Source organism: Microtus pennsylvanicus, chromosome 6 (genome assembly GCF_037038515.1).
Source record: "Microtus pennsylvanicus isolate mMicPen1 chromosome 6, mMicPen1.hap1, whole genome shotgun sequence".
Classification (NCBI taxonomy): domain Eukaryota; kingdom Metazoa; phylum Chordata; class Mammalia; order Rodentia; family Cricetidae; genus Microtus; species Microtus pennsylvanicus.
The window spans coordinates 20,370,550-20,396,107 of NC_134584.1; the positions used below are offsets into that span (position 1 = coordinate 20,370,550).

General features: G+C 34.8%; 1 protein-coding gene across 2 annotated transcripts in view; it reads right to left on the reverse strand.

The window, feature by feature from the left end:
* Cdh10 (cadherin 10) overlaps positions 1 to 25,558 on the reverse strand; it is a 181,862-nt gene that overhangs the window by 111,821 nt on the left and 44,483 nt on the right. For both annotated transcript variants that reach the window (XM_075975841.1, XM_075975842.1), the window contains exon 2: positions 3,767 to 4,121. In XM_075975841.1, coding sequence (XP_075831956.1) covers positions 3,767 to 3,997 — 231 coding nt within the window. In that variant the 5' untranslated portion in view covers positions 3,998 to 4,121. The remainder of the gene's footprint in view (positions 1 to 3,766; positions 4,122 to 25,558) is intronic.

Here is a 25,558-nt window from a genome sequence, read left to right on the forward strand (position 1 = left end):
AAATAAGCCTAAGAGTTGATAACCATTTTTTTTCTGAACCTTAAACCTATTGAAAAGAGGGAAAGGTGTTCAAATGATAATGGTCCCTTTATTTAACAATCTCCATGAAAAGGTGACGACAGGGCAGCTGCACTGCAGATACATTGGCCTGCATTGCTATAAATTCCTGAATGTAAGAAGTGTCTAAGTTACAGTGTCACCATTTACTCCTGGGAAAGGGAAAACAAGAAGGTCTTATGTTGAGTATGTTTTAACTATGAACCACTTGATTGTGTCACGTAAAGCAAAATCCTTGACTACTGGGACAAGAGCAAAGAAATGCTTTGACTTCAGTGTTTGACATTTACAAAGTCATGGCAGTGACAGTTGAGCCTCTGGCCTGTCTCCCCTCTTTCTTTTCCCTTTCTAAAGAGGATTTAAATACCCTTTACATTCATAATGTATTAGTATTTGTAAAAGTGCATTTAGGATCTATTCACTGGTATAAACATCCTCTTTGTTTACACAGACAGAGAAATGAAGCCTAAATAAATGCAGTAACCAACTGAAAAAGAAATGGTTGAAAGTAAGATGTTACTTCAAGGTCTTTTTTGCTAACTGCATGCTTTCCTAAATTGCCTTCAACTTCAAAGCTATACAGAATAAAGAAAGAGTTCTTACTTGGGAAAATGTAACTGTCTATAAAAAAATACCTTCAGTCTCTATATGTGTGCTTTATACTTGTGTCCTCATCCCACCAGAATCATTCTCTTTATTGCTTCCTGTTCTCAGCCCCAAGACATTCCTCCTACAGTGGGATGTCTGTCACCATTCCCCCATATGCCTTCAATTAGAATGCATATTAAATTTACAGCCAAATCAATCTAGAGACACTGAAACCACTAGCATGTTTAGCACTTGTCTGTCTTAAAGCACGTAAAAATTGAAAGATAAATTTCCTAAAGAAAAATGACAGTGTAATAGCTTTCACCATTAATACTAGAAATAATATGTAGAGAATTTGAGGAATTTTATATTTTATGAATAAATATATATTGCAATAAAATTTCATTCATTAACATACATATATAATATCAAAATATTATATATGCTATTTAATGTCATAAATGATATATTTAATATATTATTATAATATTTAAAGTATTTTGGCATATATATCTAAAATAAAATATTTATTCCATGAGTAGCTGATACAATGCAAGTTAGGTCTGAGGTATTAACCTATGAACAATAAAAAAGACTTCAAACATCTATATCTTATGCTATGAAATGAATAAACCATGTAAATTATGAAACAGATTTGTAATGTGGTTTGAATGAGAATGGCATCCAGAGTCTCATTTGTTTGAATTGTTTGTCCCCAGTTCATGGAACTATTTCCAAGGATTATGAGGTTTGACCTAATCGGAAGAGATGTGTCACTGTACTGGCTTTGGTATTTCAGCAGATGCTACTTATACCCAGTGTGTCTCTCTCTTCTTCTTGGGTATCAAGATGTGAGCTTTCAGCTGTTTCGGCTGCCATGCCTGTGTTCATCCATCATGTACACTACACTAATCCTCTAAACCTGTCAATTTTATTAAACATTTTCTTTCAGAAGTTGCATTGGTTGCAGTGTTTTGTCATAGTTATATATAAAGAATTAAAACAAAACAGAAGCTAAAACAGACAGTATTGAGAATTAAAACATCTGCTAAACTTCTATGGAACAGTAGGTCTTCAAATACTCTTAAAATAGGAATTGTACACATTTTATAGAATCTGATAAAATTCCATGAAATCTTATTGTTTTTTATATAACAGAGTAAGAATATCATATTTGTTATAATTGGGTTCTCTATTATTATGCATATATTGTAAGTAGATGATTCTAACTTTAATTGTCCAGACTAATATTAAATTAGAGACTAGTTTTCTCTGCCAAAAAGCCGAATGGCACCAGATGGCTGAGGAAGTGTTATTCAATATGACTAGCAATAATTAAATTAGCTAAGGAGTTAATGAGCAGTAGACAAAGACATGAAGTACAAGTTTTGAATTCAAAGTATTGATATTCTGTTGGTTGGGGTGGGGAGAGTATCATGAGAAAGCATATACTATAATAATAATGTAATTTGGCAACATTTATTAAATCCCCGTTAAAGACTAGACGAGGAGAAATTGATGGAAATCTAGTAACTGCTATGCCCACAGAAAAGTAAACAAATTGACTTATAGCTTCATAGCTTGATTTTCTGTTACTTTATTTTTATGTGGTTGTATTTACGGCCTGAGTTTCCTAGTTCAGCAAATATGAAATTTACCTTTACATTGCGGTCAAGCATTAAATCCGAGCTGGAAAGTCTGCTACTTCCTGCCTTCGTCTAAGTTTGCGAGGTTTGTTGTTTGTATTCCCACTCCTTTTAGTTTCATGTTTTATGTCACTTTTATTCTGTTTATCACATATTTAACAAGTCTAAAATTATTCAAATGTCCCCAAAATACACCAAAGTTCTAAAAATAATGGAAACTTATTATCTCAAAATATTATTTTTCCTTGGGTGAAAGCTTAGCATAGTTTCACCAAATATCTGTCTTTTCAATCTTATACTGCAATGCAATAGCATATATATATATATATATATATATATATATATATATATGTATATATATATAATATCTTGCTTTTAAAAATTGTGTTCACATGTAACTTAAGAAAAATAAAAGAATAATTTATGGAAATACATTTTCTTTTAAGCAAGCTATATAATTGCCCTTGGGACAATTATATTATCGATGTGTATCTCATTTTATAAAAAATTAAACATGCCTTTTATATCTTTGCTGTAGTAAACATTAACACTAACTTACATACAGATGGTCATTTAAAGAAATGCATTAAAAATAGTTTACATAAAAATTTACTTTCAGTATCTTCTGAATTTTTGAGATCAAAAATTGATGCCTCTAATGAATTCTGACAATATTATTATAATTATTTATAATTACATTACTATAATTATTATTAAATTTATTCACTTATTTTACATCCATACCTCAGTTTCTTCTCCTTCAACTCCTCCCATTCTGTCCTACACTCTCCACCCCATCCACTCCTCTGTTTCTGTTTAGAAAGGGGCAGGCCTTCCCTTGGGTGTCAACAAAACATGGCATATCAAGTTAAAGTAGGACTAAGCTCCTCCCTTTTATTAAGGCTGGGCAAGACAAGCCACCTGATTAGGGACAGGCTCTGTTCCCACCACTAGGAGTCTCACAAGTAAATCAAGCTACATAACTGCCACACATTTGGAAAGGGCCTAGGTAGGTCCCATGCAGGCTCCCTCACTGCTGGTTCAGAGACTAGGACTTCCTGTGAGCCCATGTTAGTTTCTGTAGGTATCCTTGTGATGACCTTGATCACCCTGGCTCATCCAATCCTTCCTCTCTCTATTCAACAAGATTCCCTGAACTCTACCCAGTAATCGGATGTGGAATTCTGCATCTGTTTCCATCAGTCACTGGGTAAAGGCTCTCAGATGGCTATCTGGATAGTTACTAATCTAATTACAGGGGATGGCTTCTTCAGGCTATCTATCTACTTTGCAAGATGTTGCATGCATCTCTCAGTTTCTCAAAGTACAGTTGGTGTTACATGAATAAAAAGGAGTTGGGAATGTTTAGATTAACAAATTTACAGTCACCGAATCTCGATGATCTTCAATATTCTTTTGTTAGACATGTAAGTCAAGACTATAAGCATTTACCTTTTCAACACATATTTACTTACCTTGCCTACATATTGATAATCAGATCCTGTATATTCTTCCAGTAAGAAGAACTGGTTCCACATCCAGCCACGTTTTTGGCGGTGAAGGATTTTACCATCACTTCTTGGGACGCGGGCTTCTGCAATCATTTGCTGAAGCCCAGGAGTCCTTCTGAACATTAACTCTGGAGAGCAGAACTGGGGTAGGCATGCCCAGAGAACAAAAAGTCTCAAGAACTGATAGATCGTCATAGTTCACTTCTTGAAAAATTCTAGTGTAGACGATTAGAAAGTAGTTCTCCTTATGGCATCAGATCTCACTGGGTCTCAGCTGGCCTCCAACATTTGAATAATGCTGTGGACGTATTTCCAAGAGCTTCAAGCAAACAAACATTAAAAATAGTTAGTGGAAAACAATTTGATCGTTTTTATTACAATTTTAACACGAAAATGATTTAGTATAAGTGCAAAATAAAATATTCTGTTTCTTTTATTTAAAATGATGATCAGTTTTAGAAAGCATTATTTGTCTGATAGAATATCTAAAATTTAAGAAAAATAGTGATAACTAATTTCTTTCAAGTACACTGTTTAAAGACTCTTTATCTGATGACACTGTTTTAATGACTTATAATTTCTAAGTGAAGTAGAAAGACACCATTTTGCATGTCAAGTTTTTGAGAATTTAGCATACAATTAAACTTTGAAAATAACAGTTTATTCAAATAAGATATAAGAATTATGAAGAACATGAAATGCAATAACAATATTGTTGAAATTTGATCAGATATTACAGAAAAGTTAAACAAACAGAAAGAAATAAACACATGCAAAAGTCTTCTGCTGAAAGGATCTTCCTTTCTACTGAGTTCATCCAAAGGATCGCTAGGGTTTCCTTAAGTATAAAAGGCACTACTCTAGTGAACTGGTTTTTAATAAACTTAGCAATAGAGACGAGAAGGATCTACTCGTAGCAGATATATGTGTAATACAATGCAAGATCTGAACACTTCTTACCACACTTCTGCCTTCACCCTGGACTATGATGTCTAATATCTACTGTGGTAATAGCCTACTCCCTGCTCTCTAACCTTATACCTGTCACTCTTTTCTATATGGCATCTCCAAGTAATCTCAGTAACATCAGTTGGATGATGTCTTATTTCTGCATGGAAGGCTCATTAAACTTTGAGCAGAAAACAAGATCTACCCTAATATATGGTGCTGGATTTTACAATGGCTTGTTACTTCACACAACTATTTAATTTTAGTGCTTTACTTCAACCCACTATAATGACTCCTATAAGGCTAGGGCTCTTTTAGAGTTATGTTCACTAAGGATCCTGTGCTTGCTTTTGTTTTGGGCTCTCTTTCTGTCATGCTTTGCTTTCAGACATCAGCTTAGATCCCATCACCTTTTAGGTCCTGCTTTGATATGTACTCTGGATTTAAATGTACCACCTTGAACTCTATATGTTTTAATTTTTACCAATTATGCTTTCTGTTAACACATGAAAGTCTCTTGCAGAAATTAGATAAGTATATTTCTTCCTTACTGTTATATTCAGTCTCTAGAACAGAGCCTTTTGCTTAAGAGAAATTCACTGGCCACATTCAGTAAAAAAAATATGGAATATAATGGTACAAACATCTATCATTTTCTATTCTATGATCTATGCCAAGTAGGTACACATAAAGACCTTTGACAAGAACAATTACTTATGTTTTATTATTATTTTAGGCCATTTTTATTCTGTAAATTTGTGTAGATTGTTAAAGCTTTCTAATAGATACTTATTTTATTTCTGAAAATCTTAACTGTTGTAAATTGTTTAGAGACTAAGAGGATTGAATTCTCTGTGTGTTCTATGAGAAGCACTCTAAGTACTCTGTGATCCACATTGATGCTTCCACTCCCATATTTGGTTGCGCTCTGTTTGGTTTCCTATTCCTTTGTTATTAAAAAGATTGAAACGCTAATGCAAATGTGCTTTAGAAATAAGATTAATGATGAACCAATGTCTCCCTTGAGTATATTAAATGATAGTGAGCGCATGAAGTCATACAACATGATCGATGTGAATGCTATTATAATATGCCATGTAATACTCCACCTGAGTTTAGCAAGGATCTGATGTGTAAAGTAGTTTTACAGCCCAGACCCTTGCCTTTCAGACACTTATATTGATTGAATTCTAGGTTGTAGGAACATTAACTAAACTGTTTCTATTTCTATGATATAGGATATATTACAAGAGTTTGGCCAGCATCTTACAGCATTTCTAAGGACACAGAAGTATATGAATTAATATTTCTGCTGTGTTCTAAAAATATTAACATTTATTGAGTCAACAGTATACTACCTCAACGCCTGTGATCATTAATAAACTTGACCACAACTATATTCAATATTTCTGCCTCCTCTATATACAACAATAAACAGCTAATAATTATAACACAACACTGACATTTTAGATATTAATGAATAACATATATTTAAACTCTGTTAATAAATATTCAAAACTCTGCGTAAGAAATGGAATCATATTTTCAAGATTTTTCTATATGCAACTGTTTACTGTTTTAATGCCTTAGAAATCCCCAATAAGATGCATGATTTAATAATTATAATGTAAATAAAAGTATATTTTAATATAGATTACATCCAAACTATTTGACATAACTAATTCAAAGAAACTGAATTTACTCATTATTACATTCTTCCAAAGTTCACTTCCACTACACATGTTCCATGAAGTTAGGGGTCAATATCTAGACATTTGAGAACATTGCTTACTTATTTTAAATACTACTAAAAATATTTGTCTGGTAATATGACACCAATTGTGAAAAGTTTCTATCAAAATAATATTTAACAAAGTCAGTCAATATATTCTTTTGTTTGGGGAGGTATATTTCTTCATAACTCTCAGATACATACATTTTTCTTCCCCATCCAATATGCCATCACTGTGTGTGTGTGTGTGTGTGTGTGTGTGTGTGTGTGTGCGTGTGTGCGCGCGCGCAAACGTGCACCTGAGCGTCTTTGGAAATTTAACTTTACATATCTCCCCTGATTGCTCCTGACCTTACTTTTTGAGACATGAGTCTTCTTGAACCTTGAGCTTGCAGATTAAGCCAGGATGATTGACCAGGGAGTCCCAGGGATCCGCTGTTCTCCATCTTCCCCCATGCTGGAGGTATAGGTTAAGACCACTATTCCTGGCCACTTTTAGTGTTGTAGCGATCTATACTCATGTTCTCATGTTCACACAGAAATCACTTTATGCACCGAGCCATCTGGGTAGCCCATCACACCATTTTAGACAATCATTTCTCACAAAAAAATTATAATGTCTTCCAACAGATTTTCTTAACATCAGAATTTCTTACTTTAAAAAAGTCCTGCAGGGCATTATCTAAATTAATTTGTCTTAACCCAATTCATCAAGAATAAAGTCAATTAAAATATTTTAATATGTCTGCAACTAAGGAAATACTACTCCAACCTTTTATCAAAATTTGGGATCAACTATTTTAAAATATTTTTATACTATTTCCAGTAATTTTAAATCTTTATATGTAAATCTTTTGATTTGTGTATTTCTCCATTAATGTGTAATTTTAAATATTGTTCAGGCAATTATAGCTTGTTGAATTAGATTCACTTAGGAAAACCATAATATTATGATAAGCAATTGATATGTCCTTCGAAATTCTTAATGAATAAGCTGGAATCTATGCTTTAAACTTAAAGCTAAATATCGTAATATAAAATTATATAAAAAGGAGATATTGTACTAGCTAGAATTATAGTTTTGCAATTAAAAAGGAGGTAGAGATCAAAGAAGTGTAGTAAAATGAAGTTTTATAATACAATTTCTAGGTATTTGAGAAAACAATAAAAATTGTTTCATTTCTTAGTCTTAAACATAATTAATATAAGTTAACATTTAGTGAGAAACCACCACTTGTTTTGAAACCATCTTTCATCATAATTCACTGTATTCTCTTCATACAAGAACTTTATAAATTTTAATGTAAATTCGGATTCCTGGGTAAGTTCTTATTTGTCCATGCACTGGTGGAGTAGGGATGTGGTAGGGAAGATGTGCAATATTTGTTTCTCTGCATGTGTCTATATTTCTGTCTGTTTCTCTAACTGATCTATTTATGTATTTACTTAAGGTAAGATTTGGCTTTATTTGTCAGTCTACTCTGACTTTATTATTTATACCGGACTGGCTTGAGAATCATTGCAATCCTTCTGCTGCAGCCTCCTTAGGTCCTGAACTCACAGGTGTATGTGTGTGTGCCTGTCAATATTTTCTCTTTCTAGTCCTAGTGCAGCTAGACATATGCAAGGAATATCAGAAACACAGACCTCCTTTATATCGGAAATATCCTTCAAATTGTTTATGAGATTTTGAGTATAGTGCTTTAGAGACAAATTTATGTTTTACTGTATATATTGGATGATAACCAAAACTCTAATGGGAAATACCAGAACAGTATCACTAAATATTATTATTACTGTTATTATTAATATTATTATTTTAATAGAAAGTCTTTGTTTCTCAGAATAGTACTCAACAGCACCTCTTTGTCTGGCCATGCTATAAAATAAATCCCTTTGCAAGTACACATGAATGAGGTTGACATACTGACTTCATTTCAGTTTTCTTATCTAATAATTTTTAATTCTTCTGATGAAATGGTTATCAAATGTTGTTTCCTCCAAAACAAGTTAACATAAGCATATAGCAGGCAAGATCAAAAATTATAATGTAATAAGCACACCAGTGAATTTCAATTACTCATTGTCTCTACACATCACTGCTGATCACTACCATACATTGTTGGCTGAAAAAAGAAATTAGTCATTCTTCAGTCAATTGGTTATAGTCATTAGGATAGTAATGTAATAGATTTTAATCTTTCACCATCTCTAAGAATAATACCAATTGCTAATGATTATTGAGAACAAATTTAAGCCAATTTGGGTGGACACTTTAAATACTTTTAGAATTCCATACTATTGTATACAGGCTAATATGATTTCAATACAGGCTAATATGATTTCAATATTAAAAAACAGACATTTTTCAGGTGGGCTTTTTACAATTCAAATGAGTCAAAGCATATTAAATACTTCCTTTTTTATTTAACTAAGGCCAATTTATGCATATTAAATAAAGAATTATGAGAAAATTGAATCAAAGCATTACACTAAGGACTCAAATAAAAAGAGGCCATATGCTTGATCATATTTTCCAAGAGTTCATTACACACTACCTACTGTGCTCTAATGTCAGAAAATGTGGAATTTTACATTGAATATTTATCACTCTATTATAAGTATTATGCACATGCATTTATTTTTAGGTATAACTTAAAACAAGGTCTCATATTGTCTAATTTTTTACTAATGCAAGGATCCACACAGTGCTCAATAATTTTTAAACTAGACAAAATATTATAATCACTCATAAAATATTTCAATATGAAGGAATATTGGTTCTTTTGCCTTAAGACCAAACTAAATTATAATCTTATATTTACAAAATCTTATTTGCATATTAACATGGCAGACCTTACATTAGCTGGCCAAACAAGCAATGGTACCTTTTAAATTGAGCAGTAAGTGCAAGACCAAGATTGCTAGTTTCAAATAAGCCATCACTCACTGCAAAGAATGCATAATGACATACAAAAAGCTTAGATCATTGCTATTTCTATTCAAGAAAAAGCATAATTTTAATTACATGGATTTTCAGATCCTGAATGTGACTAACACAAACCTTTTATAGATGTCAGCATCTATACTATGTGTTAATATCTTCACAAAACCATTTTCCAAGCGAGACACAATTCACTTAAATTTGAAAGTTTGGTAAGTAATACAAGATTCAATGACTGAGGTATCCCATTCTCTAAGATTCTGCTAATAGGTAAAAGAAGAGCATTCAAGAGTTTCCCCTCCTGTTTCCTTAACTTTTTTTTTGATTCAGCAGCAAATGAGAGTGTCCCAGATGTAACTTAATCCATGACCAAGTTAGCAGTACCAGTACAGCTGTGACATTACAAATGCAACTTCCTGGAAATCTCATTTTACTGTAGCTGGAGTTTATTTCATTATATGGAATGAGTAGCAAGAATGCTCTCAGGGGATCTTAAAGATGTTCAGATAAAAGCCATCAGCTACCAAATTTTCTTAGATCTGGGACTTATATGGGTTCTGTAAAACAGCTAATATGTGTGTATACTCACATATACATAAATGTGATATATAATATCACATTTTATCAGTACTGAACTTTCACTTCTGTTCAGTATGTCACATTTTTGTGGGAAACTACTCCATAAAATACAACAAAAATAACTTCTATGGAGACTGGACAAGGCAACCCAATAGGAGGAAAAGAGACTCAAGGGCAGGCAAAAGAATCAGAGATACTCCTGCTCCCACTGTTAGGACGACAACAAAACACCAAGCTGACAGTCACAATATATCCACAGAGGACCTTCAAGACCATGTAGTTAGTCCCTGTGTATGGTGCTTCAGTTTTTGTGAGCTCATGTGAGCCCTGACTAGTTAAATTGGTATGCCATGCTCTCCAGGTTTGACTGTCCTCTCTTGGAGGTCTCCTCTTTTCCAAAGAGTAAAGGGTGGAGGGGCTGAATCTGAGGGAGAGGGAAGGTGATAGAAAAATAGGAGAAAAGGGAGAGAAAACTGAGTTTGGAATGTATTGAGTGAGAGAAGAATCTATTTTCAATGGGAAATAAACAAATAAATACAAATATCTCTTAAATTATTCACCTGTAGGCAACATGTAACACTAAAATTACCCCATAGATATTAGCTTTTATTGTCTTGAGTATAGACACAGTTCGATCTGGATAACGCTTGGCTCAATTTTAATTTGTACTTTCTATCATAGTTTGCAATTGAACAAAAAGAAGCAAGATTTATATATTTATATTTAAGTGTTTTTTTATTAATGTTAAGTCCCCATTGATGTGGGATTCCCCTCTGTATGCTGTGAATATCATTGGTTAATAAAGAAACTGTTTTGGCCTGTGATAGGGCGAAAGAATAGAGCTAGGCAGAGATAATATACTGAATGCTGGGAGAAGAAAGGTGGAGTTTAGAGAATCCTTGGGGCTGCTACCAGAAAAAGACATGCTAAAACCTTGCTGGTAGGTCATGACAAAAGATTCATGGTAAATTATAAAATAATAGAGATGGATTAATTTTAGATGTAAGAGCTAGCTAGCAATATGCTTAAGTATTTGGCCAAGGAGTGACTTAATTAATACAGTTCCTGTTATGTTATTTCGGGAGTCTGGGCAACTGGGAAATGAACAAGTGGCCTCACTACTTCACTTTTCTTTTCCCTTATCTCCCCCCCCCCCTTTCTTCTTCACTCTTCTCCATTCCCCCACCTTCTCCCATTCCCTTCTCCTTCCATAACCCACTAAATGAACTCTATATGCAAACTGTCTATGCATGGTATATCTATCTTTCTGTCTCCTATGTGGCCTCAGGCCACCTTTCAGGGGACCCACCAAAGCCTTGGTCCACCCACTACCACCCCACCACCCCTCGTGGGACCAGCCTCACAACCACCCGCCTTCATGGATAATAATAGTCTTAGCTATATAAATTCCACACATTGCTTTTTTCTTAAATATACCACTAACATGACAGAACTTCAGTAAAAAAGAAGAAAAGCCATTTAAGAACAAAGATTCAACTATTTTTAACATTGAGTTTTTAAAGGATTTTGGTAGTAGAAAGGAAGGTTGAAGTATTTAAAACTGTAATGTGCCTAATCAAAACAGACTTTGATGAGTATGTACGTGTTTCCCTTTTTCATCTTTGTACTCATTAACTACAAACTAATCCCCACTCTACAATTACCAATTGCTAGAGTACATTCTTTGAATTCTAAGTGAAATTCTGCATGCAGTCTTTCATTTGATAAGAATAGCCAAAACACAAGTTGAGGAGATCATTTATATGAAATATTGGAGTTCATAATTCTGATTCAGTGAATTATTTGGTGCTTGAATATAGTGTAATATTTATCACTAAAACAAATATAACAAGTGTAAAAGGAAATAATGTCTATATCTCCCAGATTCTAAGAGAATCTCTACACCTTATATATTTCACTTATCACCAGCCACAGTTACTGTGGGTTCATTTCAGTAAGATTATAGTAGTCAAAGACATGTACCAGAAATAAACCAAAGCAGCTGTTTTCTGGATCATTAAGGCCTAATCTACAAAGCGCCATTCATTCACTTAGTTGAAAATTATTCTTGTAAGCAGATTTCCGTTCAGCATTTCTTCTCCTATATAGTTGCTACAACTAGTATATATTCTGTGTTAAGTTTAATCTTTCAAATTTTTGTACTTGATACCATCCCTCACTACTTTTCCCAATTTGTTAGATGGCTGCATAATCTTATTGTCTGCTTTTCCTTTGTGTGTATGTGTGCACACACACACACATACTCAATACCCTTAAATTGACTAAGTTAATTAAACAAAATATTTCTGTTGATGACACTATAATTTATTATACTGACTTTTAACATAACTGGGTGGATGTAGTAAGAAATATGTGGAAGCAATGAAGTAGAGAGTATGCATAAAAATCTCCAGTGTTTTTGTACATCATGCATTCTTGCTTTCTTAACCCCATAAAATATCATGGAATAAAAACAGTTAAAAACAAAAATTAGATCACAAGGCATAATTTTTCTATAATTCAGGTTTTTCACAGCAATTTAGTAGTTCTTTTGGTATCTTCTATTATTATTTTCCAATTCTCTCTTTATTCTATAATTTAATCCTCTGTCATATGTATAGGTAGCAAAGATTTTGTCTGTTTTGACAAACCATCTCTTCACTCAGTTACTTCCTTTGCAACGAGGATCTTCAGAATTTCCTGCTATTCCATTCCTCAGTTCTTGGGGTCATTTCTTAAGCTATTGATTGGGTCTCGAGTTAGAAAATTCTCTGTCTAGATCTTGATGTGTTTTCTCAAATAACTAAATTGAACACAATTACATGAACCCCAGGCCAACTGCTTCTGGGATGTAGCCAAAGCACTCAAAGTCAACATAAGAGATATTTGGACACCAATGTTTGTCTCAAAGTATTATTTGCATTAACCACATATTAGAATCAAGAGCTGAGAATAAATTGAAAAAAAGAGAAAATATGACATTTTATGCATTTACATTTATTATTTTAATATACATATATATGTTATACACACACACACAAAATGGAGTCTTTTTCAACCATAAGAAATTAAGTCATTTGGTAGAAAATGAATACAATGTGAGATCATCATACTAAACAAATAGTACATTTTTTATGTCAGTTGTAGATCCTACATTTTATAAAGATAATTACATGAATATGGTAAAGAAGTTATATAGTAAAAAGAATAGGAGGAAGATGGAGGAGGAGAAAGTGGGAGTAGATAGTATTGTGTGTGATTATGTCACAGTGTAAGAAACTGTTTATGAGATTTATCAGTATTACAATGAGTATACCAATTTATTTTAATTATTATGTTTTCTTTCGTAAACATGTGTATTCACTTTTAACTTTTAACGTATTTTCTGTGAACAGTATCAAAAATGTATCCTGAGTTAGCAGTTTTCTCTAATATAGAATACCAAAAGACAATTTCATTTTGAATCTGTAAAATTTGTATGTTATCAAAATATAATTAAATATCTCCCTTTCTCTTCCTTCCCATGGCTCTCACTTTTTAAAAATCATTTCCTCTTTTTCCTTAATTAATTTTGCTAAATCTTTATGCAAATAAATATATAAATAAAGCTTATTGAATCTCTTTAGTGTTGTTTGTAAGTATATTTAGGGCTCTCTTTGGGATTGGATAATCATGTAGGGAATTTATTTCTGGGGAAGCTAATTTCTACCTCTCACTGAAGCTTTGAATTGCTTGTAGCTCTTCATCTAGAGGTGGGGCTTTATGTGAGCTCTCCCACCTACATTGGCATTTCAAATGATATTGTAATTGTTCAGGTCTTTTGTTAACAGCCATACTGTTGAGATGCCATGGGTGTAGATTCCCTACTGTACATTTAGATAAAAAAATCTTGCAGTGACTAGCTGGTAGAATTTCAGGTTTTTAAAGAAACAGAAGAGAGGTCACGCAAATAAAATAAACAATGAAACAATTGTGCTTTAAGTGAAGGGATATCGGAAACAACAACAAAGATCACTGGCAGTAGATTACAAGTCTAGCATAAAAATCTAAGTCATAGACCTTCCAGAAAGAAATATCTTAGGAAGAATGTTGTGTGATTTTAATAGGCAAAAACTTTTTAGAGATGATAGTAAATCAGGACCCTTGAAAAAAAATGACAAATCTATTTTTGTCAAAATTAAATATAATACCACTTACTCGCAAATTAATGAAATGGAAAAATAACAAGGTCCTTAGAATCGGAACAGAGTTGTAAAACTTTAATATGGTAAAGTATCTCTACATTAAATCTTCAGTTACATACACTATTAGGTGCAAACACAAAATTCAAAGGCACGTGACTGTTATCCCAGGAAGGATGAAGCAGGAGGACTGTACTGAGTTCAAGGCCCACTGAGTTTACATTATTAGTTCCAGAGAGCCTGAACAACCAAAGGAGACTTTGTCAAACAACAATAAATGCAATTAAACATCTGAAAGCAGAGTTGAGGATGTGGCTCAACAGATTAAAATGTTGGCTGTATGAGCCTGATGACCTAAATTCAGTCACCAGAACCCATGGAAAATGTCAGATGCTATGAGACACAGCTGTAACACCAGCATTTGTATGGATGAGGGAGGGGCTGAGATAGAACTGTCAATAGGTATCATGAGCCCACTAGCACTGAATAGGCAGCACCTCTGCAGAAATATATTCTGTCTCAGAAGACGGAGGGTGGGAACTCACTCCTGACAGTTGTATTCTGGCCTCTACATGCATGCATGGCATAAACATGACTACTATTACATGCCTACACATACTCCCATGATACAAAACAATACAACATCTTCCAAAAAGAAAAAGTAGATTGAAAACAGCATGTAAAAAGTTGTTCAGTATCATTCATCATCTTGTGAACAAAATGTGAATATTAGAGCTATAATGAACACCATATCACAAAATTAAAGCCCTACTATTTTAAAATGCACCCTCAGAAGTTCACAAGAATAGACTATTGAAAGCTGCTATACCTTTCCAATGAGAATGTAAAGTATCAGCTATTTCATGAACATATTTTCTATTTCTTAAAATTTTACATATAGACTAATTTGATCAATTTGGTTTAGCAGTTTCATCCTAAACATATTATTTTTAAGTTTTAAAAACCCTTAACATAAAAGTCTATGGAAATGGAGGATTGGTTTAGTAAGTATTTTCCATAACTGAGAAAAGAAGTATAAGCATCTCAAATGGATGAATGAGTTAACAAATTGTAGTGTATCCACAACACAATTTAATTGACTGTTGACAATGATGTAGCCACAAATACCACCAAATATTAAATAAACAGTGTTAAAAAATAAAACAAGAAAAAATTATTTCAAATGTCTGGTTCTACTTAATATAGCCTTTGTAAAACAGCAACGATGTAGGGATATGAAACAGATTACAAATTATAACATCAAAATGATATGAGAAAACATTAAAGGACTTGCAAACACGTCTGTCTTGACTGTTGTAATAATCACTGCAAGGACTGGTTAAAACTCACAGAACTGCACACAGAAAGAACATATTTTACTATCGGCTAATTTTGTCCCATATGAACATCCAACAATTACATAAACGTACTCAGTGTCAAAGTGAGGTGTACTTAAACAAAAACTACAATGCAATACCACCTTCTGTTTGCAATTCTATAGAAGAGGAATGTAAATTTAAAAAAATATTTACCTTTCTTTTATTTCATTTATCACATATTTAAATCATTTAGAGTACTAACTTATGTGTTCTTTGTGTGTTTCATATATTTATGGAATATATTTTGATCCTCTACATCCAATACTTCTTTCCAGTTCTACCCAATGTCCAAACCCTGTCGTCTTCCCAACAGCATGCCTCTGTTGTTTTGTTATTAGAAAGCCTCTGAGTAATTAAAAGCCTTAAAGAATATGTAATTTTATTAATTAGAGAATATTTAAAATCAATATATATTAATGATATATCTATTGTGGATCCAGGAACTTCTCATTGTTTTAAGTGTTTATGTCAACCAATTGTTCCTTTGTGCTAGTCTAAGAAATTAATGCTTCCCCACCGGAAAAAAGAAAGCGATCAATCCATTGTCCACACTACCTCCCTGTCTTATTTTTCACCTTTTAAATTCTAGCTATTTATCTCTTATCCAAACAACAGCCTAAATTTAAGATTTGATAGTCTAACAAATACCGTGTTTTATAAAAAAAATCTATTAACCTCATGAGACCTTTATATTCTCTGTTTGGCCTGGACACCTTTAGCTTGAGCAAACAGGGGGTGAGTGCAATAGTGCATAAACTATGAGGACTCTGAGAGCTCATGCATGCTATGGGAGTGTGTAATTTAATAAAGTGTTCATTGATGTCAGCACACTGGCTCATCAGACCTGTGCAGATGTCGATGCCGGCAGCAGAGAGACTTTGACTCCTAATTAGATGACTGACGGAAGATTACGTTTTCCCTTGGAGACAGACACAAGGGTGGGAGAGGTGTATTTTCCGCAATGGGATTTCTATTTACAAGTATCTGATGGAACAGAATCCAAACAGGAAAAGGCACACATTAGGCACAGGCAACTAGGAAAATGAACTTGACAGGACTGTATTATTTATAAGTAACTTATGAAAGCTAACACCGAGCTTCTTTTGTTCTTACTTTATTCACATACAAATTTCTGGCATAAAATTTTAATAAAGAACAATATTTTGTGACTTGCTGGCTAAGTTTTCTAACAATTCTCTAACTCTCAAAGAAATTTTTGTGTTATGACTTGGAATTCTTTAGAGTATAAGTGACATGTTATAGGCTCTGTAGGTCCACTCCATGGAAGGTCAAATTAATTACAGATTTATCAAAAGTAATTGAACTGTATATCCTTTAGAGAACTAGGATTTCTGATTTGTGATCTTGTTCATGAAAATGTATCTCATAAATAAAAACATATATGACTTTCATAATCGTACTAATTCTTATTTACCTTAATAAAATGGTATATGTATTAAGAATTTTCTAAGGAACAAATATTTTAACTCAGCATTGTTACTGATATAATGTTATAGTTGGAATATACCTTCTATTTTTCGATTGATGCATTCCACTTGTATATTTTTAACTGTCTGAAAACATTTGAATCTTCAAAGTTTGAAACTAAAATACCTTTTACAAAAAGTGTTCAATTAAGATTAAAGGTCAGTATATTATATATATATATATATATATATATATATATATATATATATATATACACGTATGTATGTATATATGCTTAAAGAAGACTACAAATTTATGACCAAATTTCAAATTTTCATCCAGTTGTAATGAAAAGAATATGTATGGCCCAGGAGGATAGCTTTACCTGTGCTTTCCAACCTCTCTAATGATGCAAACAGGTTCTTTTGTTGTGGTGACCCAAAATCATAAAACTATTTTGATTGTATTTCTTTGCATAATTTTGTTACTGCTATAAATTACAATATAAATATATGATACCCAAGACATTAGGTATGTGACCCCCCCCATACACACAAAGGATCTTGACACACAGGTTGAGAATGAATGGCTTAGGAGTTTGCCTTGGAAGCTCATGAATCTAAATTAAAACCCAGATGTTCTAGCACTCATTTGTAAACCCAGGGCAGGCACGATGAGGACATACGGATCTGGAGGGCTTGTTGAGCAGCCAATATTGCCTAATCCTGTGAGACTATGCCTGAAGAAGTAAGAAGAACAGCTTCAGAGGAATAGCATTGGAGGTTGATATTAGGCTTCTCCATGCATGTGCACAACTGTGTGTGTGAACCCATGCTCATGCATGAACATGCACATACACAGAAAAAACGAAGAGGGCGTTCCTGAAGAGTGATACCAGAGGCTGGTCTCTTACTCCTGCATGTATGCACATCCATATGCAAATATGCAAAATGTTTCACATGTGCATGTGCACCACAAAAAAAAACCCACACGTGCATACATGCATACACACACACACACACACACACACACACACACATCAACCAAATAAAAAGTATCTACTAACAACTGAATCTGGGCTTGTAGTTAAGGATTGAGTGATTGTGTAGCAATCAATCAACTGTATAAATTGAAGCTCTGCAATGTAAATAATCAAACTATAAAATAATACATAAAATGTAAAATAAAATTGCATTGTCAGAAGCAATGAGAAAAAAATCCTTTAAAAGAAAACTATCGTGCCAGCACAATTAATTCAGTCAGTAAGCATTTAAGTTTTTTTAAAACAATCTTCTTCTTTTTTTTTTTTTTTTTTTTTGGTTGTTCGAGACAGGGTTTCTCTGTGGTTTTGAAGCCTATTCTGGAACTAGCTCTTGTAGAGCAGGCTGGTCTCGAACTCACAGAGATCCGCCTGCCTCTGCCTCCCAAGTGCTGGGGTTAAAGGCTTGCGCCACCACTGCCTGGCTAAACAATCTTATCTTAAATACCAATAGCAGTTCCTTCTCTCTTCACTCCTCATGATCCCCTCACCTTCCCCACCCCCATTATCTCCTCAAAGAGAGTAAAGCTTTCCTTGGGGAGTCAACAAAGTCTGTCAAATCACTTGAGACAGGACCAAGGTCCACCTCCCAGTATCTAGACAGAGCAATGTATTTCTTCATAGGGAATGGGCTCCAAACAACCAATTCTTACCCCTAGGGTAAATTCTGGTTCCACTACTATGGCCTCACAAACAATCATTTAATATTTTATCTGACTCTTATTGTGCTATGTGATGAGGAAATAATGGCAAAACAGTACAATCGTAAACAGATCTAAAATTCAGCACAGTAAAAATAGATGTGTTTGTAATATTAGCTGAAAAAAACAGCATTTTACTCCCAATTTATTATTCTTCGCATAGATCACATATGCAAGTCATTGTGATGCAATCAGACATTTTGTCAGCTGAGCTATCTCCCCACACCTCTATCTATTTATGGTGTTAGAACTTGCTGAAAGAACATATGATATTTTCTTTCAGTTGTGGCCTATCACACTTAACAGGATAGTATTCAGGTCTGTCTAATTTCTTGTAGAGGGCAGGGCTTCTTTTTTATTTTTAATGAACATCTCATCTGTTTTCGCATATTCCCATTTTCTTTATTCCTTTACTGGTCTTCAGGCACCTAGTGACACGCTCTGTCTAAGCAATTGCGACTACTATAATCAATAATTTTAGCTATTTGTCATAGATACATAGCTATGAAGGGAAACTAGCTCGTATAGTGTTTTTATTTTCACTTTTTGAGAAGAATTTCCATAGTATTATCCATACTTTTTATATTAATTTGCTTTCATTTCATCATTGTTATAAAGGGTCCTTTTTTTCTAAGTGCTCTTCATTCTCTTTTATTAAAAATAATAGTCATTCTAAAGGAGGTGTAAGAGTGTGCTGTGGGATAATACTCTTGGCCACTGAAAAACTTGGTGTGCATATTTTAGTCTCTTTATTGACCATTTAGGTTTATCATTCTGTATTATCTCTTCAAGTGATCTGCTCATTTTTATTGGAACAGATTTTATTAAATTTTTCTCAATTCTTTATGTATTTTGGTTACTGTTAGAAGAGTAACCAGTAAATGTTTTCTCCCAGGAATGGTTTCCCGTTACTGGCTGATTGCTTCCATTCTTGCAAAGCTCCCGAGTTTGATGTAAGATCATTTGCAAACGATGTCAGAGTCCTATTCATAAAATCACTTTCTGAACCATATCTCCAAGTGTTTTCCTATGTTCGCCTGCAGTACTGTATGTATGACAGCAAAACTCCTTCATTGATTTGAGTTGATTTTCTACACAGTGAGAGACAGTGGTCAAATGTTAATCTGTGAGATGTAGATACCAGTTTCCTAGGAACCTTTATAATATAAATCATTCTCTCTTCAGGGTATGGTTTTAGTTTAGTTGCCAAGAATCAGTCACCTTGAAGATGCAGCTTTGCTTTAAAGTTCTCTATTTTGTTTTGTTTGTTCTCTTTCTGTTTTTATGAGAGCACTGCAATGCCCTCTTGCTCCACCTGGTCTGCTCAGCCTGCTTACTTATAGAACCCAGGACAACCTGCCAAGGGATGGCCACACACACACACACACACATGCACAGAGAGAGAGACAGACAGACAGACAGACAGACACACAGAAACACACACACATAGGCACAGACACACAGAGACAATTACACACAGAGACACACACACAATGGGCTGCGCCCTCCCCCATGAATCACTAGTTACAAAAATGCACTACAGGATAACTACGACTAGGTCTTCTTTTGACAATTGTTTTTCTTTTTTTTGTTTTTTCGAGACAGGGTTTCTCTGTGTTTTCGCCTGCCTCTCCCTCTAGGAGTGTTGAGATTAAAGGCACTACCATCAACTGGCTAGGAGACATATTCTTAATTGAGGCTCCCTCCTCTATGATAAATCTAGCTTGTGTCCAGTTGACATAAAATAGCCATTGTGAAATTAATAAATTAATAATAAAATAATGATTTCACAATGCAATTATTTTGTTTTTGTTTTTTTAAGTCTTTTTTTTAATTTATTTATTTATTAAGGATTTCTGCCTCCTCCCCGCCACCGCCTCCCATTTCCCCCCCCTTCCCCGATCAAGTCACCCTCCCTCATCTGCTCGAAGAGCAATCAGGGTTCCCTGACCTGTGGGAAGCCCAAGGACCGCCCACCTCTATCCAGGTCTCCTAAGGTGAGCATCCAAACTGCCTAGAGCTTCTGTAAAGCAAAGGACACTGTCACTAAGACAAAAAGGCAACCCACTTACTGGGAGAAGATTTTCACCAACCCCGCAACTGACAAAGGTCTGATCTCCAAAATATATAAAGAACTCAAGAAACTAGACTGTAAAAGGCTAATCAACCCAATTATAAAATGGGGCACTGAGCTGAACAGAGAATTCTCAACAGAAGAACTTCAAATGGCCAAAAGACACTTAAGGTCATGCTCAACTTCCTTAGCGATCAGGGAAATGCAAATCAAGACAACTTTAAGATACCATTTACACCTGTCAGAATGGCTAAAATAAAAAACACCAATGATAGACTTTGCTGGAGAGGTTGTGGAGAAAGAGGTACACTCACCCATTGCTGGTGGGAATGCAAACTTGTGCAATTTTTTTTTAAATTGCGTCTCTTGATTTCTGTAATACACATTGTGCCCGGCTACATCTCAATTGGCCTAACACTATGTTTGGGTGTGAAGCTTTGGTATAAAACTCCAAGTGCTGTTGACAGAACAAGAGTGCTAATGTTCCGAAGTGTACTTTCATCAGTGTGTCTGAAAAGCAACGGATGTAGTGTTTAGTAAATGTTGAGTTCTTAACACTTTCCTCAGTGTTTCACTGAGAACAATGTACAATATCAGGCAAGGAGCATCCCCTCTCCACTGTGAAGGAAAACCATTTTAGCTGCTGAGAACCGACTAAAAAGAAAAATAGAAAAGAACAGGGATGATGCAAGAAGTTCAACCCACTAAAACATGGATCTTTACACCTCATTACCATTTAGTCAGCCTCTCTGAGACTTGACTGAGGGCTGCCAAGGAAGAATGTGAACTTTTCACTTCTTGGTAGATAAGAAACAGTTGATGGAAGTGGATATGTGGGAGGGCAGTTTCAGAAGCCCCACCCAGCCCAGAAAGTACTCAGGTAGAAATTCAGCAGACACAAGAACTACAGAGAGAAATAAAGAGAAGAAGGCCAGTGCTATAGACCCCAGAGGCTGAGTCAGATGGGAAATATTGTGGCAGTCACAGGACATCACAGTTTACCAAAACCCATACAAAATACAACAAATAAAGTGTATCTGATAAATCAATGCAGGTGTGGAAAGGGAATAGTTACTGTGCAATAGGAAACAGCAGACACTCAAGAGAACACTGCTGCCAATATATAGTAATGTCAATTCCCTCCCAACACTTTGATTTCACCTCTCCATGAACTCTCCCATGACTTTCAAGCCTGATTATGACTTCCTCCAAGTAGCTGTCACTCTCCTAATTCCCCTGCCAGTTGACTTTGCTTCTGTCTGTTGTCTTTTGTTACAGTTAGACCTCCGTCAGAAATGCTAGTCAACCTAATCATGACATGTGCAGGGTCCATGAATTTTCTCTCCCACGATTCCCAGAATTGAGACTGAAGCATCTATGGTAGGAACCCGAAGAAAAAGCAATAGGAAGGGGACCGTGTAACACCACTTGACAGGATTTAATAAGTAGGCCCAGGTACAGAAAAGTCCCATGTTGTTATTATTCATAGACTGGAGACCTCACTAATTGATCCTTGTTTAAAGAGCTTAATTTTATATTGAGACAGTTCTGGAACATAAACATTCACATATAAGCAGCTATTACATGACAGTCGACGAGATGGCACTTTTACAAAGGCTGAATTAGCTTATAAAATAGTGTGAAGTAGATTCCCACTTATGTAGGTGTGGAAAGAAATGCTACAATTCCTAAACATACACGTGTTGGGCTACATATTAAGAAGATTATTATATTAAGTAGCTTGTGTAAATAGAAATTGAACTTCAAAATTTTCATTCCAATAAACAGTAGCTTGCAAGTCCATTTAAGATAGTATTGACTAGAATAATATATTTTTGTTTCCATTATGCTAATTGTATTTGATTAAATTTAGAGGTAGATATTTAAATATTAATGTAGAACTTTTTCCATATTATAAATATGAATGTGTGGCCTCTATTTCAAAAAAAAAATACCCACATGAATAAAACATTAGGTTTTCTCTGAATGACAAAGTTAAACAGCTCTACAAAATGGAGTTACGATCCTTGAATATAGTGATTATATATTGATTTATTCTAGTGAAATATTCTTAATAACATCAATAAATATTTCCAGGCAATACTCCCATGCTAGGTTTTATTTTCTTCAGTCAAAACTGTCAAAAGATTTTAAGTATTGGCACTTAGGAGCACTTAAGAAGCAAGGAAACTTTTTTTTTTATTATTTATTTATTTATTAAGGATTTCTGCCTCCTCCCCGCAACCACCTCCCATTTCCCTCCCCCTCCCCCGATCAAGTCACCCTCCCTCATCTGCTCAAAGAGCAATCAGGGTTCCCTGACCTGTGGGAAGCCCAAGGACCGCCCACCTCTATCCAGGTCTCCTAAGGTGAGCATCCAAACTGCCTAGGCTCCCCCAAAGCCAGTACGTGCAGTAGGATCAAAAACCCACTGCGATTGTTCCTGAGTTCTCAGTAGTCCTCATTGTCCTCTATGTTCAGCTAGTCCGGATTTATCCCATGCTTTTTCAGACCCAGGCCAGCTGGCCTTGGTGAGTTCCCGATAGAACATCCCCATTGTCTCAGTGTGTGGGTGCACCCCTCGCGGTCCTGAGGTCCTTGCTCGTGCTCCGTCTCCTTCTGCTCCTGATTTGGACCTTGAGATTTCTGTCCCGTGCTCCTCTGTCTCTGTCTCCTTTCATCGCCTGATGAAGGTTAATGTTCATGAGGAGAGGCAAGGAAACTTATGTGGAAATGAGAAAGCAGCAGAGAAAGGAGAAGTTACAAGTTTTAGTGTTGGGCAAAGAAGATGGACCAGGCTTGAGTTGCTGTGCTCTGAGGATGGACACTATTGGTTGCTCGTCACTAATGGTCCAAAATACAAGTAACTCTGATGCTTAGAGAATACTATTTAGAAAATATCATCGGAAATATATACACATAAAAGGAAAAACTTCTTCCTTAAGGACCACACATTTTCCTACATCACTGAACCAGTTTCTCATTTAGGTTAATTAGGGATTTGGGACAGGACAACTCTCTTTTAGTCCTGTTATTGAACATAGATTCTTTAGATAGATAACTGTTTGCCCAGTAAACTCCAGGAAGGTGATATATCTTGCTATTTCCTCGTAAAGAAAGTCCAATACGTGGTTATATTAAGTTAAAATATCATTTAACCAATACATCTGAAAATGCTGAGGGATTAAGTAACACAGTTAACATAATACAGCTGGTAAGTGGCTACCCAGGGATTTAAGGTGAATTCTTTCTTCTTTATTATTCTGTCTTCAAACAACAGAAAATTCATAACTTAAAATGCCAAGGACACAGATTCAAAAGAGAACAAAGCTTGATCACCAGAAAAGCGGTTACAGAAACTTGTACCCTATGCTTTAAAGTAGATTTTTTTAAAGAATTATTTTTATTGTTTTTCTTTATATGTAGGATGTGTGTACATACGAGTATATGCAGATGGAAAAGGGGTGCTCTTAGAAGTCAAAGGCATTGGATCCCCTGGATGAGGAGTTATAAATGACTGTGAGCTTCTTGACATATATGCTGAGTCCCAAATATAGGTCATCAGAGAACAGCAAGTGCCCGTAACAACTGAACGGTAGTCCTGATTTCCAAAGTAGTTTTTTTTTGTTTTTTTGTTGTTGTTGCTGTTGTTTTGTTTAGTTTTTTTTTTTTTAATTAAGAATTGGATTTCCAGCAAGTCTACAGTGCTCTTTGGGCTTGATGGGTGAGCTGTCATCTCATCTTCCTCACTGTGGACTGTCCTGATTCTAACCTTTAAATCACAACATAGTTGACAGTATTCTATCATCTGGATTACAGTTAACCATCGCTGTCTTGCTAGAAGCCAACCTCCATTGCATTTTTGGCTTACAGGATTGGATGAGCAAGCTGCCATCCTATAGTAGTTGCCAGACAAAGATCTGACAGTGGCCACAGGCCAATAGCCAGTGGTGAACTAAGGATCTCATTCCAGCAGTCAACAAGGAAATGAAGCCCACCAGTACCCAATTGCTCACCACCAATCAGACTACACCTTGATTGTAACATGTGAGAAGTTACATGAGATCCTCCCTCCAAAAAACCTGAAGATATCCATGGTTTTTATCACTTCAGTTTAGAAATAGTATGTTAGAAATTAGTGAACACCTACTGTAATAATAACCAAATTGCATTAATTAATATCATTATAAGTCATAATTTCTTTCTTTCCTCCTCCTCCTCTTTCTCCTCCTCCTCCTCCTCTTCCTCCTCCTCCTCTTCATCCTCCTCCTCCTTCTTTTGTTTTCTTTGAGACAGGGTTTCTTTTTGGGACAGTCCTGGGTGTCCTGAAATTTGATCTGTAGACCAGGATGGTCTCAAACACTCAGAGATCTGCCTGCCTCTGCCTTTTTCTCTAAAGAATGTCAGATAGCAATTGTATGTAGGAAAAAAAATGCCTAGTGATCTTCCATAAGAACAACGTCTTAAATCATGCAAATTACAAGATGTGATAGTAATTGGAATGACATATCTGAACAAAGGACATTTTAAAGAGGTTTGGAAATGTCTTTATTATGATCTTACCTTACCACTACCAGAACTTCATAATATACTGAATTTCCATATTTTAGCACCTGTAAATGTAAAAAGCTTCTCAAATGATTTTCCTTACATCCTTATAATAGGTACCCGAGTCTTAAAACTGAAAATAGGTAAGTACAGATCAATATTTAAGACTGTCTGTGCAGTGGCTTAGGGATCAGAGCTGGATG